This window comes from Triticum aestivum, chromosome 6B (assembly GCF_018294505.1).
Source record: "Triticum aestivum cultivar Chinese Spring chromosome 6B, IWGSC CS RefSeq v2.1, whole genome shotgun sequence".
NCBI classification, from domain to species: Eukaryota; Viridiplantae; Streptophyta; class Magnoliopsida; order Poales; family Poaceae; genus Triticum; species Triticum aestivum.
In genome coordinates this window covers 666,852,862-666,868,022 of record NC_057810.1, presented here as the reverse complement: position 1 = coordinate 666,868,022, position 15,161 = coordinate 666,852,862, and the positions used below count along the sequence as shown (strand labels likewise).

The following is a 15,161-nucleotide window of genomic DNA, read 5'->3' as shown; positions in this document are numbered from 1 at the left end:
CGACTAAAGGTATTTTTCAAAATCTTAAAAATACAAATAATATATTAAAAAATTCAGAAAAATAAAACTAAAGGCGACGAGCGTGCTGAACTGGTATATATAGGGGAGGAGCTTTAGTCAACCGCGACTAAAGGCCTTTGGGCACCTTTAGTCGCGGTTGGCCTGGCCAACCGCGACTAAATCCCCTCACGTGCACCAGCTGGCCACCGAGCGCCCTGGGCCCAGGCCTTTGGTCGCGGTTCGTCTGCCGAACCGCGACTAAAGACTTCATTAGTCGCGGTTCCTATAGTTTCGCGACTAATGGGGCTGGACGGAAGCCTCTTTTTTTACCAGTGACACCACGTGCTGGGACTTGCCCATCAAGAAGGTTGAAGGATATGTCTAGCCGGTAAAGTGATGTCATGCTTTCCAAGGTCTCGGGAATCTATGCAGACAAATTATTGTGTGCAAGGTACAGTTCTTTCAGGCCATTCATGAGTCCTATCTCTTGAGGGATTGCACCTGTGAGCGCGTTTTTGCTAAAATTCAGCAGTACCAAGCCTCGCATTCTGCTTATGGACATAGGAATGATACCATTGAAGTAGTTAACATCCAAACGGAGCTCCATCAAGCTCTCACAATTGCTGAGAGCATCTGGCAGCGTCCGAGATAGGTTGTTCTCATGGATGTACAAGTCTGTGAGCTTTGTGAGGCCACCTACTTGGGATGGAAGATAACTACTGAAACAATTCCTAGACAAATCCAGAATGTATGACAAGGATGACAGGCTAAAAAACTATCTATGTAAGGGACCTGAAAGCGCATTGTTTGAAAAGTTTGCATCAACGAGCCGTTGGAGATTTCCAAGGTTTGCTGGAAGATATCCTTGCAAGACATTGTTAGCTACTGAAAGGTCCTCCAACTGTGTTAAGTTCCCGAGCGAGGACGGCATCGTGCCAGAAATACGGCTATTATCTAGTGTCAACCACTGGAGCATTTTCAAGTTCCCTATGTTGTCTGGTATGGCACCTGTAAATCGATTGCTAGAGAGTCCGAGCTTGATTAGATAAGGGAAGTATCCAATGCCAACTGGTATCTTGCCATAAATCTCATTGAAACTAATATCAAAAAATTCGAGTTGCCTGGACAGGTTTGCGATAGAACTTGGAAGCACACCACTAAACCTGTTGTGTCGCAATATGACACCATTAACACTAGTACAAGTTGTTAATGAAGTGATGAACCCCCAGTCCTGGGCAGTGCTTGACTTCAGCTGGTTTCCCTTAAGAATCGGGAAGTTCGGGCAGAGTGCTCCAATCTCTGGAGCCACGGATCCAATGAGTTTGTTACCAAAGAGGTCAAGTGACTGAATTGTGGTTGCATTTGCAAGTGAAGATGCAACTCTTCTAGTGAAATGGTTCGAAGCAAGGATAAGGTGATCGATTTTTGGTAGCCCATTGCCCAAATCGGAGGGAAGTGTGCCGCTTAGCTCGTTCATCTGCAGACCAATGTGGGCGAGTGAGGACATGTTAAAGACCGTTCTTGGGATGGTGCCTGAGAGGTGGTTTACTTGCAGTCCTAGCTTCTCAAGCTTACTGATCCTGCCAAGACTCTCAGGAATTGGACCACTCAACTGGTTGTCATTGATGTTCAATATCCGCAGCGATGATAAGTTGCCAAGTGATGGTGGGATGATCCCTGTGAACTTGTTCTTCCCTAGTGACATGACCTCAATCCTTGACAAGCCTCCAAGCCAATCAGGGATTTCTTGGTGGAGCTTATTCAGGTCAAGTTTGATGCTGACAAGACGGGTGCAGTTCCTCAGGCCATACATGATCCCACCTTCAATTGAATTATTTGAGAGATAGAGGTGTGATAACTGTCTGAGCTGGCCAATTGTCCAAGGAATTTCTCCCTGGAGCAAGTTGTTTGAGAGGTCAAGATATGACATTTGTGACAACTGGCCAATTGTCCATGGGATTTCACCATGAAATAGATTGTAGCTGAGATCTAGACTTCTCAGGTAAGTGAGGTTCCCCAGGGAAGGAGCTACATATCCACGAAGCCCCGCCGAGGAGAGATTAAGTGCTGAGACCCTTTGCTTATGATTGAGGCTGCAGATGACACCATGCCATTGGCAGAAGTCAGCAGTTATGTTCCATGAATCTAGTGCATCCGAGTGACGGCTTAGACCCGCCTTTAATGCTATCAAGGCATCCAGATCAGTCTTATTGCTGGATGCCAGTGCCCGGAAACTTGAAGCTGATGCCAGTATGAGCACAGATGGCAAGAGAGCAAATTTTATAACAGGCAACATTTTGGAGCAGTTCCCTGGCAATCAACAACGTTCAACAAATTTAGCCTTGAATGCATGCTTATATGATTGACATGAAAAAAACATAGGAGCCAGAGTCATGAGATTTTGCCATAAAATTGCAACCTAGTATTACAAGACAGTACTTTAACTGTAATTGTGCAATATACTATGTCCAATAAAAGGCTCGTGGTTTGTAGGAGTAGTAATAGTTAGTCCTCCCTCCGTTCCCAAATAATTGAAGTTCTAGGATTTTCATAAGTCAAACTTTTTTAGGTTTGACCAAGTCTATAGAATAATCCACAAAGATCTACGATATCAAATATACATAATATGAAAATATATTTCATAATGAATCTAATGAAATAATTCTGATATATTTTATATAGACTTGATCAAATGGAGGCACTAGCTATGCACGGGGAGGAACAACGCGGGGATGCGGCAACGGTGATGAGCCACCATGTCGGCAAACGGAAGCACATGGAGGGGGGGGGGCACTGTGAGGTTCTAGCGAAGCTGCTGGGATGCCAAGGGGTTGTGCTGCGACGCTGGGGCCACAGACGCGAGGATGAATAGAGGTCAGTGAAAGTTTCACTTAGGAAAATCATATCACTTAAGTTATTTTGGAACAGAGGGAGCACAATGGTTTTCATATATAATTTAGTTTGAAGTCGGGTAAACTCGTCAAGTAGAGAGTTTTGCACCATAATAACAAAAAATCGCAAGCGAGCAAGATCAATGTAAGAAAAAGCAAGAACATTGGGGGGCACAACCTGCAGACAACTCTGTATGGTGTATTGCATCGTTTAATTTCAGCCTAAAATGGTAGAAAGAAGAACATGACATGGAGGAGCTGGGCGATTTTGAAGCATGCCAAGACATGTTTGAGACACAAGCTTTGCTTGCAGAACGCAAATGTTTGAATGAGATGGGGAAATACCTGAATTTCTCCTCACCAAAGCACGCCTTGGTGTGTTCTTTTGCTGCTCTGCTTCTGCGGCGGTTATATATCGCTGCCTCCAGATACAAGGCGGAGAAGGGCAGGGGGTTCAAGCTGACTGCGGTAAGCTTTTCACATCGAATGCATACTTTTCGAGCACGGCTCTTCCCCGTGGAGACAACGAGATCGAGTAGGAGTACCAACATACCTTTGGCAATAACAGGTAGGACCTAGGCTAAATGAGTCAATGGTAGTGTTAGTTCTGTGAACCCGTTTGATCTCGGCCGTGCAATGGTATGCATGAGGGCGACCGGCCGTACACACAACTCAACACACCGCCGTGTGGAGTGTGAGTTGACGCGTGGAATTCGGGAAGAATGTACTCCCTCCATTCCTAAATATTGCTTTTCTAGAGATTTCAACAAATGACTACATACGGAACAAAATGAATGATTTTACACTTTAAAGTATGTCTATATACATCCTTATGCGATAGTTCATTTGAAATCTTTAAAAAGACAAATATTTAAAAACGGAGGAAATACTATGCATGCCATTTCATACCTCCGTTTCATGGAAGTTCATACACGTTTCGATGAGCTGTTGCTCTTCCTCATCCATCTTGACAAGGACCATCCAAGTAACAAATCAGCTCACACCATGCGTGGAAACTTCCGCACAAGAATAGTCCTATTCTACGCTTCTACTCCCTCAGTTTCCAAAAATTGTCTTTCTAGACATTTTAAATGGACTATAATATACGGATGTATATAGACATATTTTAGAGTGTAGATTCACTCATTTTACTTCGTATGTAATCATTTGTTGAAATCTCTGGAAAGACAAATATTTAGGAACGAAGGGAGTAGCTCAGACAACCATGTTTATTTATGTTAAAGTAATCCAAGGCACGTGCATATCGATCTATCAAGGGCCAATCAATAAGACGGGGCATCAAAATTTGTTAGCAACGTTCAACTATAGGCTTTCTTTTCATTGGTACCGCCATAATATCACACTGGCCACTCAGGATGGCAGTGTTAAACTTTGGCATCGCGCGCGCGATCACTGCCGTGCAATGAAATGAGAGGGCGACCGGCCGTACGCGCAACACACCACACCGCGTGTGGAGTGTGAGTGGACGTACTCACTTACGTGTGGAATTCGGGATGAATGTACTCCCTCCGTTCCTAAATACTTCCTCCGTCCGGAAATATTTGTCATCAAAATGGATAAAAGAAGATGTATCTAGATGTATTTTAGTTTTAGATACATCTCTTTTTATTCATTTTGATGACAAGTATTTTCGGATGGAGGGAGTATAAGTCTTTGGAGAGATTTCATTACGGACCACATACGGAGCAAAATGAGTGAATCTACACACAAAATGCATCTATATATATTTGTATACGGTCCATAGTGAAATACCTACAAAGACTTATATTTAAAAACGAAGAGAGTATTGTGCATGGCGTTTCATACTTGCTTTTCATGGAAGTTCATACCAGGCTGTTGTCTCTCTCATTCATCTTGAATCTTGACAAATGCCATCCCGACAAGTTACAAGTCAGCTCAAATCTCGTCCGGAAACTTCAGCATAATGACAGTCCTGTTCTAGGCTCCTAGCTCAGATCACCGACCTCCTTTCCTCGATTACTTGTTCTCCTAACCAAAACTGAATGAAGTAACATGAGTCTTGCTTGTGGCTGGCCTACAACCGCACGCCCGCGACGGAGCTCCCATCGTGGTGACACCGCGCTGCGCACAAGCGACTAGCGCTGCCACAATCGAGGACGCCGCCGTGAAGACGAGCTCCGGACTATCACCAGCCGCCTGAGATCTCCCCATCAAAAGAGCAGCCGGCGAGGAGCACGAGCCCCGCCGCCGCCGGCTCCACGCATGCTTTGCATGTCAGAGGCCACCGGCGATGGCGAGGGGGTGGATGGGATGGGTGAGGCGAGGAGAGGCTGGTGTTTTTCGCCACCCGTGTCGCCCTGGGGAGGGCGCGACGCGGGGGCAGATGGGATCCACTAGTTCGATCAGTTGAAGCCCTACGTATATTTTTTCCGATATGAAATATAAAATATTGGGAAGATATTTATTACTCAAATGCATAGAACAACATTATTACGAAAGGAAGAAGAAAAAAAGGTGAACAACACCCCCAGCAAACGACAACAACAATGACGACAAGCATCAATGATAGCACCCATAGGTAACAGTATACGTGCTTTAACAATGATGCTTTTAGGGAGGTATAGGTGCTTCAACAATGATGCTTTCAGGAAGAGAACAACACATGAGCGCTGTCGTCGTTGTAACCAACCACTAAGGTTAGATCGTGAATTTTCACCTCGAAGAGGAGTTTGAGTAAACTTCATGCAATGTCTTCAACTAGAGAATGTCATATGAACAACAACATTCCCATGTTCAACCAATGAAGGTGGATCATAAGTTTTCACCCTGAGACTCAGCCCTTGCACTCAACTTCTGTCACCTAACCTACTTCGCCTTGTGTTGCTAGCATACCATCACCTGCCGACCCATTTTCCCATTTTTAATGAGCAGGGTTATGATTTTCAGTCGATGCATATTTTCATGGACGTGCGATGGACATCCTCGCGGGCATAAAAATGAATTTGATATTGCTCGATCATAATAACCCGAACGCGCCTACTTTTAATGATAGGATACCTTTGGTCCATATAGTTCCATTTTTGTTCCATGCCGACGCTTCGAGCTGTCAGTTTCCGAAGCAAACAAGACGACTTTTGGAAGTGTCCCTTGTGTGTCATCACCTCTTCGAGAACAAGCTCAGACGTGGCAACCCGAAGGCGCCCAGTAGCTGCACACGTCCGGCCTCTCTTTATGGGCTAGTCATCAGTCACCGGCAACCCGCTCCCGCGAGCACACGTAGCGCCTCCGACGATCCTATCCCGTCGGCTATAAATTGTGCCTCGTGCTGGACCTGCTTACACAACACAGCCACGAGTTGCAGCCAAGTCGGGAAGACAACCAAGATCAACACCTGTGCAAGTCTGCAAGATGGAGTACCAGGGACAGCAGCAGCACGGCCAGGCGACCAACCGCGTCGACGAGTACGGTAACCCGGTTGCCGGACATGGCGTAGGCACCGGCATGGGCGCGCACGGAGGCAGCGGCACCGGCGCTGCCACTGGTGGGCATTTCCAGCCCACGAGGGAGGAGCACAAGGCCGGCGGGATCCTGCAGCGCTCCGGCAGCTCGAGCTCCAGCTCGGTGCGTATATATATACTTCTTGCTAACACTTGCAATAGTTGCATTTTCCCGTTTAGACTTTGAATGAAAAAGCATCAACGACTGAATTTTCTCGTTCGGCGTGATAGTCTGAGGATGATGGCATGGGCGGGAGGAGGAAGAAGGGCATCAAGGATAAGATCAAGGAGAAGCTCCCTGGTGGCCACGGTGACCAGCAGCACGCCGATGGCACCTACGGACAGCAGGGTACTGGCATGGCCGGCACCGGGGCACATGGCTCCGCGGCCACAGGCGGTACCTACGGGCAGCCAGGACACACCGGAATGACCGGTACTGGGACGCATGTCACCGATGGCGCCGGCGAAAAGAAGGGCATCATGGACAAGATCAAGGAAAAGCTGCCCGGGCAGCACTGAGCCTGGCTGGCGGCCGCTACTTGTGAAAGTTTGAGGTGCCGGTCTGGCCACCTCTTGCAGAATAATAAGATGGAGATACAATACAACTTCCCGAAATAAAACTTCCCACAATATCCGAGTTCTGAGTTTTGTGGAGTTGAATATGGGCTTCTAGTATGTACTCCGGACGTTTTGTGATCTGTACTTTGGTGTGTAAATTTTCTTTTGGTTGGACAAATATAAGTAATAAATCATGGTATACACAATATATTTCCCCTTTTACTTGAGCTTTCTGTGCCACTTCATCTCTACTCCTAATGGAGCAGTTGGTGAATACTCTGTGCGGTTTATTTTTGCTGGTTTTTTTGTCATCCTCCCACCTTTGTTAACTCGCAACCCACCCGTGAAAAAAAACCGTGCCAAAAAACCCTACGATCGATGCCTCCAACCCCCAACCTTCTCCCTGGCTCCCGGCGCCGCCCGCCCCCATCTCCTCCCCGATCCCGGCGCCGCCTGCCCCCATCTCCTCCCTCACTCCCGGTGCCGACCCCGCCCGCCCCCATCTCCTCCCTCACTCCCGGCGACGCCCCACCAGATCCTTCGCCGTCGCCCTCACACATCAAGCCGCCGCCCTCGCCCTCGCAGCCGCCGCCGATCCCCTCCCCCATCTCCCTCCCTCAAACGCGGCCGCCCATCGCGGCCGCCCCCGCCACCTCCCGTCGCGCCCCCCCCACCACCTAGGGTTGTGCTCTTCTCTGGCGTCGGCGCGTCGCCCTCGGCCCGATCTCCGATCGCCGTCCTCCACCGCGTCGGCGGCGGCGCCACCTGCTGCTCCTCCTCACCGCCCAACTGCTCGCGCTCGCCCTCCTCACATTCGCGCTCCAGTGGCGTGGCGGCGGCGTGGACGACGCCGTCTCCCCTTGCCTGGCCGTGCCGGCCCCGTCGAGGTTGCAGTCCCTCCAATCCTTCGCCGCCTCCTGCGTCGAGGTGCTCGCCGCCCCCGCCTTCCCCTACCTCTGCGGCTGGTCCTTCCACTTCGACGCGTCAGACACACACCACCCCAGAGTACTACCTTTCCAGTCTCACCTCCGCCCTCTTCCTCGCCGGTCGGCGACCGATGTATCCGACCTGTGAAGCAGGAAGCTTGTTCGATGAGAGAAATCCCTGCCTCACGATTTGCTTCGTGAAGGCCAGAATTTCGCTTTTTGTTTGTCTACTGAAAACCTCCATGTGGGGATAGATGTCATCATAGAATGCGTGCAGTAAAATTATTCTGACTGTATTCCGTATCATTATTTTGGTTAGTCTAAAAGAAATAATTTGGTTAGATTTGTCTTGAAGAATAGATTCAACCTATATTTCTAGGTTTTGATACAAAAAATAGAAATTTGTTGCCAAAGCTGTGTATGGAGACTATTTCAGTATCTGGAAGTACACTTGTTACCGGAGGCATGGCCGCTGTTGCTGCCAACATAGTGGCAGTGAGCGCAATCTGGGAGTAACAAGCACACTGATTAGTAGGTGCGTTGTCCCTAGATTTTTTTATCCATGAGTATACCGTAGTAAATTGCATACCTCATTGGTGTATAGGGATCTAATGTAACAAAACAATGGTCCATTATGTTCCACTGGCTCTGATCTCAGTTAAAAGTTACCTGCAATTTTTATCCTTATTTTATTTATTCGTATGGTCCATTATGTTCCCAACTAACCGTTGCTGATATTTGTTTTTAGGAGGGGATGGAGAGCTTTACAAATGGGAATGTTAGGTTATTGAAGCATGAACGCAGCATTGTTGCAGATGATGATCTTGACCATCGGGGGCAGGAAGCCACTTGAGAGGCTGTTTACGAGGTCTCCAACCGCCCTGCACTCACTGTCCATCCAATCAGTTGGTTCCGCATTCATCTGTCTGTATCTTGTTTAACACATAGGTGCAATCAAACCTCGATATGTTATGTGTAAAATCCTATTAAATACGTAAATATGATACCATATACAAATTGTTAATACATTCGAAAGTTACTGCACTTATTCTTCTAGCATACTGGCAGTTAATTATATTCTATATTTTTCCTGATTTCCATGTATACTGTGAGCCTGCGATTGTTTGGTTTCATGGTTTGTGAGCAATGTCCATGCTTTTCAACCCACATGCATACAGGCATGTTGATTACTAATTAGTGGTTCCTTCTTACCACAATCATTGTTTTATAATTGATGGTTTGCTCATTCTTGTGAATCTACTTCTGAAGGTGTGCCACATCTGAGGGAGGATGAGACCCCCCCCCCTCAAGGTGGGAGGCCTGGATGGGCAGCGGTGCCAAACCCTCGAATTGGCCCATGGTTCCGGTTGATGCAAAAGGTTGCTGCAGACCAAGGTCTTGTTCCAGAGTTTGAGGTACGTTGCTTCCTTGATGCCTTTTCTATTTCTGAATCAACTGATTTTAATACTGATTGCTTTTCAAGATTACACTTGAAGCTACTCAGCACGGACCACCATGAAGCTACTCACCATGGCCGATGTGTCCGACCTGCTGATCTTTTACTTGCTTGCCAGGTATGCGTGCAAACGAGCACCTCCGCAGGCCTGGACCAGATCCTGCCGTGGCTCTTCTACCACAAGGTCATCGGCATCACACACTTTTTGCTCTTCGTCGAGGGCAAGGCCGCCAAGCCCAGCGTCGCCGGGGTCCTCGAGTCCATCCCCGTGCGTTCCTCGCTTGAGATTTCCAAGAATCCAGTAGTACCAATTTCACTCTGCTTGTTCTCAATCTCTGACTCTGTTTCTCTTCTTCTTCTTTAGGGGTGTGAAGGTGGTGTACAGGACCAAGGAGTTTGAGGAGCAGCAGGCCAGGTGGTCTGAAACAATCTTCGCCGCCCGCATGCCTCGTCGGGCTTTACACAAATTCATTTCGATGCCCATTCTGATGATGTATATGTTTCACCTGCAGCCGAATCTGGAACGAAACCTGGCTCGCAGGATTCTTCTACAAGCCTTGCAACCACAAACTGTTTTTGAAGCAAGCACTCAACATGGAGATGGCCATTGTGATGGCCCGGGTATGTATGTTTGTTTTCGGCTTATCACCAGCAATTATTAATAGTGTCCGTTTAGTGTATTGTATTTATCATAAACAAAAAGCATTTTTCTTCATGGTAGGAATCTGGCATGGATTGGATAATGCATCTAGACACCGATGAGTTGTTATATCCCGGTAGTATTCCATCAGACGCCTGTTAGCTGACGTCCCTGATGATGTTGACATGGTTATTTTTCCTAACTATGTAAGTATATGGTGGTCCTAATACACCTGCTGGACTTCTTATGCATAGTAATTAACTTGCATGTCTGCACTCTACAGGAAAGCAGCATCGAGCGTGATGATATAAAAGATCCATTCAGTGAGGTAAACCTTCTCTGTATTTAAGAACATAATTTCCTCAAGTTCCGTTGGATATAATGTTGGCTGATGTAAACAACTTATGTCTAAATACTCTGATATGAATTTTGTTTGTTCGGTTTACGTCTGAAGTATGATACTGTGGTATGATTTATGTGTGTCTGATACTGTTTACATTTGCTTGAAAAAATAGTTCCGAGTTGCCTTGTTATCTGCGTAGCTTGCCATACTTCTGTTTAGCCTATAATCCCAGAAATAAGTTCTTATGCTCTTTTAGTGTAGACTGGGCATGGATCTAGCTAATTTTGCATATTACTCCGAAAGAGAAGAGAAGAGAATGAAAGAATATTAGACCTCTGGTATGTGCAACAAGTCATCGCTCACAACAGATTAAGTAACTTTGATGAATTTTGACATTCAATTCTTTGTTGTTTGTTAAATTTAATTAAGAGCGCCGAACCTAGGTGTGTGCAGCCTTGCTTTTGTCTCTACTCCTAATGGAGCAGTTGGTAGGATTGTGTCCACGGCATGGTTTTTTTTGTCCCACCACTTTCGTTCGGTTTTTTTCCGTCCCACCTCCCACCACCACCTGCGGAAGCCGAGGGCACGCCGCCGCCTCTGCCGATCCCTAGGGACGCCGCCTCCGTGGATGAAGTGGTTCCATTCGATCGGTACACAAGAGGAACCCATGTGTGGCCACATCACCCCTGACATGTTGATGTGCATGGAGTATTCATATGATACACAAGGACAGGAAATCTAGCAAGTAATGTTCTAATCAGTTGGGTTATCCCCTTTTGAAAAAAATCTTAATCAGTTTATTGGTTGATTTGATTGCATTAGGTTATTTCTAATTATGTTCGAATTTCATCATTTTTGTACTTAAGTTTGTTTCTCTCATTGAATAAATTGATTGCCGATCCTATAGGCTGGGTGAGAAGCAAAGAAGGGTCACGGTGAACTATTGCTAGCTTGAGGAGATGCTCACATGAAGACATGGTTGCCGAAGGTTGCATACAACTAAAGTGAACTTCTCTTTGAAAATCTCATAATTGTTTCACTTACCTTCTTTTTACTATCAGCAGTTTCTACCTTTTCAAGTTGTTTGGTTATGAGCCAAGACTGAAGATATACAAGCTTATGGTTAGTATTATCCCTTTTTCATATATTTTGGTTATTGTTTTAGTTAGCTAGATGGATGTGTTGTAGTTAAATAATCGAATGGCTTCTATACTTATATCATTGTTTGGTTTATGTAATTGTTGGCGCCAATATCTTGACTCGCTAAAAGTGCATGTAAATTTCTTACTGAAACAAGCATGGTTGACGTGTCAGTCAAGGGGTCCCTGCATCTGTGGTGTTCGGCTCGCTATGGTGGTCGACCATGGAATACTTGTGAGGGAGAGCACCCCTTTAGTGCCTCTTCGCGTAGTTCCTCTGGCGTGCACAACTTAAGCCTTGTTACCATGGATGACAAAGTCTGCCTTGTCGTGACGACCACGCGCGGGTACACACATAGGCATACTATAAGATCGTTATTAATTAATCCATGCAGTTTCATGTCCAGGCCAATGTTTAGTTGCGAGAAGTGTTGTTGATTTTTTTTATTCAGCCACGAGTGTCAGTGTTGATTTTGAGGGCATTGTTAGGTGTTTAGTTGAGCTAGCAAGGGGGCGTAGTGGACCTGTCATCATTTTTTTGAAATGGTTCAGCGTTGGCTCTATATTTTCAAGGGCATGTGCAACATGCTTCAGCTGCATTTTTGTTTACCCATCATTTGGTGGCAAACCACTGATTCCTCACGGGTAGCAGATGATGAGTACTTACATTTTTGGTCTTACTGATTTTGTCAGACTGATGGGTGCACGGCAATTTTTGGTCTTACTGATTTCGTCTGAGAGATAATCAGATAAAACGACAATTGACTCCCAACTAACCACACCTAGATAATCAGATAACTACATTTTGAAGTTAGTATACATTCATTCTGTTCTTGCAAAATATTTATTTATATAGCTTGTTGTCATCTAATTTAAGGTTCAATTTCCTCACTGTAAATCCTCAAATATGTGGGCAGCATGGACCACCAGATAGGTAAGCAACAGAAGGACCAGTTCATAATCATCTTATTTGTTCTACTTGGACTGTCGTTGTTACTTGCAGTTGCCTCTGTTACCATGTGGCAACGCAACCATGAAGGGCTTGACGTGTTGGCTGTCAAGAAGCACTAGGTCGACCGCAGGCAAGGCATCCAGGAAGCCACATCACGAGAGAGCGATGACGCTCAAAGGGTGAGGTTGAAAAATGGTGCGGTGACACTAGCTCGCTAGCCAAGCAGACTAAATTCTGGACTATTTACACATCATGGACTAAAATTGGACTATTTACACATCATGGACTAAAATTGGACTTCTTTCTGGACTCACATCTTTTATATAATATATACTCAAGTCTGATATGCATTTTATTTATTCTATAATTAAGTACAATCTTTTAAGTTGCTGCTGAATGAAGAAGACATGGGGTCAGAAAAATGTTAAGATTGACTTGATGTGTGGTAAGGAACATCCGGTTGAAAAGTTTTTGATGCTTGAACATCCACTACTCAATTATTCTTTTAGGTATGCATAATCTGCCAAGTTATAAGCAGTTCCTTTTATTTGGGCACGCATAATGACCGTTCCGAAGCATCAGGTTAAAAAAAAGTTCTTCAAGGTTAGTAATTGTGACGCCCGGATATTCAAGCTACAGTGAACCTCTACTAATGATGCCACATCACCTCGATTACTGTTGCTAATCTCACGTTAGTTCGAAACCGGTTCGAATTCAAATCCAAAATCAAACAAACAATAAAAGTTTTTAAATTTTAAAACTAAAATGTTCGGAGAGAACCAAATATCGCATAGGTAATTATGGTGGAGAAACAACACTTTTATAGAATGCTTAAATACTCTAAGATGAATAAAACAGTAGCAAAACTATTATTTAAATACTTCTAAATAATAATTAATTACAAAACTATTTTACTTTGGGTAGAAAATTTTAATTTGGCAGTGGCATAATTGGTGACATCCATTTAGGTGCCACTTTGGTATATGGTTAACGCTAGGATAAACAACAACTAAAAGAAACAGAAAAGAAATAAAACAGACAAAAGGAAAACGAAAAGGTTAAAGAAAAGGAAAAGGGGACATTGTGCACTAGGCCTAGTGCACAGTGCCGGCCCAACTGGCCTAGCTGGCCCAACCCCGGGCCATCCCTTCCCTCCCCCTGTTCACCGTCGCGGTGGACGCCGCACACGCGTCCATGACGCGCATGGCCACACGTCGGCCATCCTGCGGCCGTCCCCGTCGCCCCCATCGACCTACAAGGACACCCATGCCCTGGTTGAACCCTAGCTGCCCTCCAGATCCCCCTCTCTTTGCCCCTCTCCCACACGCCCGACCTCGTCGGCGCTGCCGTCGCCATACCGCCGCCGTAGGCGCGGCCACTAGCCTCCCAGCACCATCGGAGAATGCCCAGGAGCTCCACCAGCATGCCCTGCTTCCCCTACGCGGATCAACTCGAGCTCGGAGCAACCACCTCGACCGGATCGACGCCTTCTTCTTCCTCGGTCGTCGCCGCTGCTCTTCATCGATCCGTCGCCTCTGCAGCTCCTAAGCCACCAACGGGCCTCCGTGTGCCTCCGCGGTGAGCTCCTCGTCCGATTCCCCCTCTTCTCCGGCTCGATCCGTTCCGTTTGTGGCCGTCCCGTGAGCTTTGTCCACCATGGCAAAAGTTCAGTGTTCGCGTACGTGCATGCTGCCGCTCCTCTAAAACTGATGCGTGTTGCTGATGCGTTCTACCGTTGCATGCCGCTGCTCGCGCCGTCACGCCGTGCCCGCGCTCGCTGGCCTCTGGCCACGACCGGTTGCGCCCGGCTGCGCGTACGCGCGTGCCCGCACCCACTGCCGCCCGGCGCCTGCTCACAACCGCCGCGCCCGCAAGCACCCGGCCTCTGCTACTCTGTTGCTGCCGTTGTAATGCTGCTAGTTACTGTAGCTGATGCGAGCTAGCTTTTCTAATTCTACACTGTTTAACCCTCTGAACAGCCCCTAAACATCGACTAAATGACTTTTAACAGGAGCAAAAATATTATGGGAAGATAGTACACTTGACAAGGCTCAAATGTTTTCATTGGACCTAATCCGTTAGATGCCTGGATTAAATCATACGAAAATCACAAAGTTCAATGTTCTGTTAATAGAAAAGCCGAAAATGGCTTTAATTTCATAGCTACTTTAGAGCTGTTGATGATCAAGCAAATGCACTCTAACAGAGATGCAAGTGCTACTATCTTGTAGATCATAGAAAAATGCTCAAAATTGGTATAAAGCACAAAAACAGAGGATGTACAGAACAATAGTTGTAGCGTTTTGAAAACAGCAAAGTGATGTTTAAAACTGACGAAATCTCAGACTTAGTAGAATTTCAGGGATTTTTAGGATATTGCTTAAAGCTTTGAAAATCAATATAAAATAATCCGTAGCTTGAATGAAAAAGTTTTATACATGAAAGTTGCTCAGAACGATGAGACGAATCCGGATACGCAACCCGTTCGTCCGCCACACACCCTTATCATATCAAACTCGCAACTTTCCCCCTCCGGCTCCTCTGCCCGAAACGCGAAACACTGGGGATACTTTCCCGGATGTTTTTTCCCCTTCGCCGGTATCACCTAATACCGCGTGAGGGTCACCTAACACCGCCGTTTGCTTTGTCACGCATCATCATGCTTATGTTGCATTGTATTTATTGTTTCTTTCCCCTCTTCTCTTCGGTAGACTACGAGGCTGATGCTGCTGCTGGTACCCCGATCGACTACGGTGTTGACGCCCCCTCCTTCTTGT

The 15,161-nt window shown here is 46.2% G+C and overlaps 2 protein-coding genes and 2 pseudogenes across 2 annotated transcripts in view; 3 read left to right on the top strand and 1 right to left on the bottom strand.

Annotated features, from left to right (window-relative positions):
* LOC123139561 (probable LRR receptor-like serine/threonine-protein kinase At3g47570) overlaps positions 1–2,397 on the bottom strand; it is an 11,491-nt pseudogene extending 9,094 nt beyond the window's left edge.
* A 3,807-nt stretch (positions 2,398–6,204) lies between these two features.
* On the top strand, positions 6,205–7,136 carry LOC542888 (dehydrin DHN3). Its single transcript, XM_044553950.1, has 2 exons — positions 6,205–6,494; positions 6,602–7,136. Exons 1-2 carry the CDS (start codon positions 6,282–6,284, stop codon positions 6,887–6,889), a joined length of 501 nt encoding a protein of 166 aa, XP_044409885.1. The 5' UTR covers positions 6,205–6,281; the 3' UTR covers positions 6,890–7,136.
* Positions 7,137–7,185: 49 nt separating this feature from the next.
* On the top strand, positions 7,186–10,628 carry LOC123139560 (glycosyltransferase-like KOBITO 1; annotated as a pseudogene).
* A 2,941-nt stretch (positions 10,629–13,569) lies between these two features.
* The window catches only part of LOC123138929 (uncharacterized), a 6,675-nt gene continuing 5,083 nt past the window's right edge, over positions 13,570–15,161 (top strand). The window contains exon 1 of the mRNA XM_044558779.1: positions 13,570–13,962. Coding sequence (XP_044414714.1) covers positions 13,787–13,962 — 176 coding nt within the window. The 5' untranslated portion in view covers positions 13,570–13,786. The remainder of the gene's footprint in view (positions 13,963–15,161) is intronic.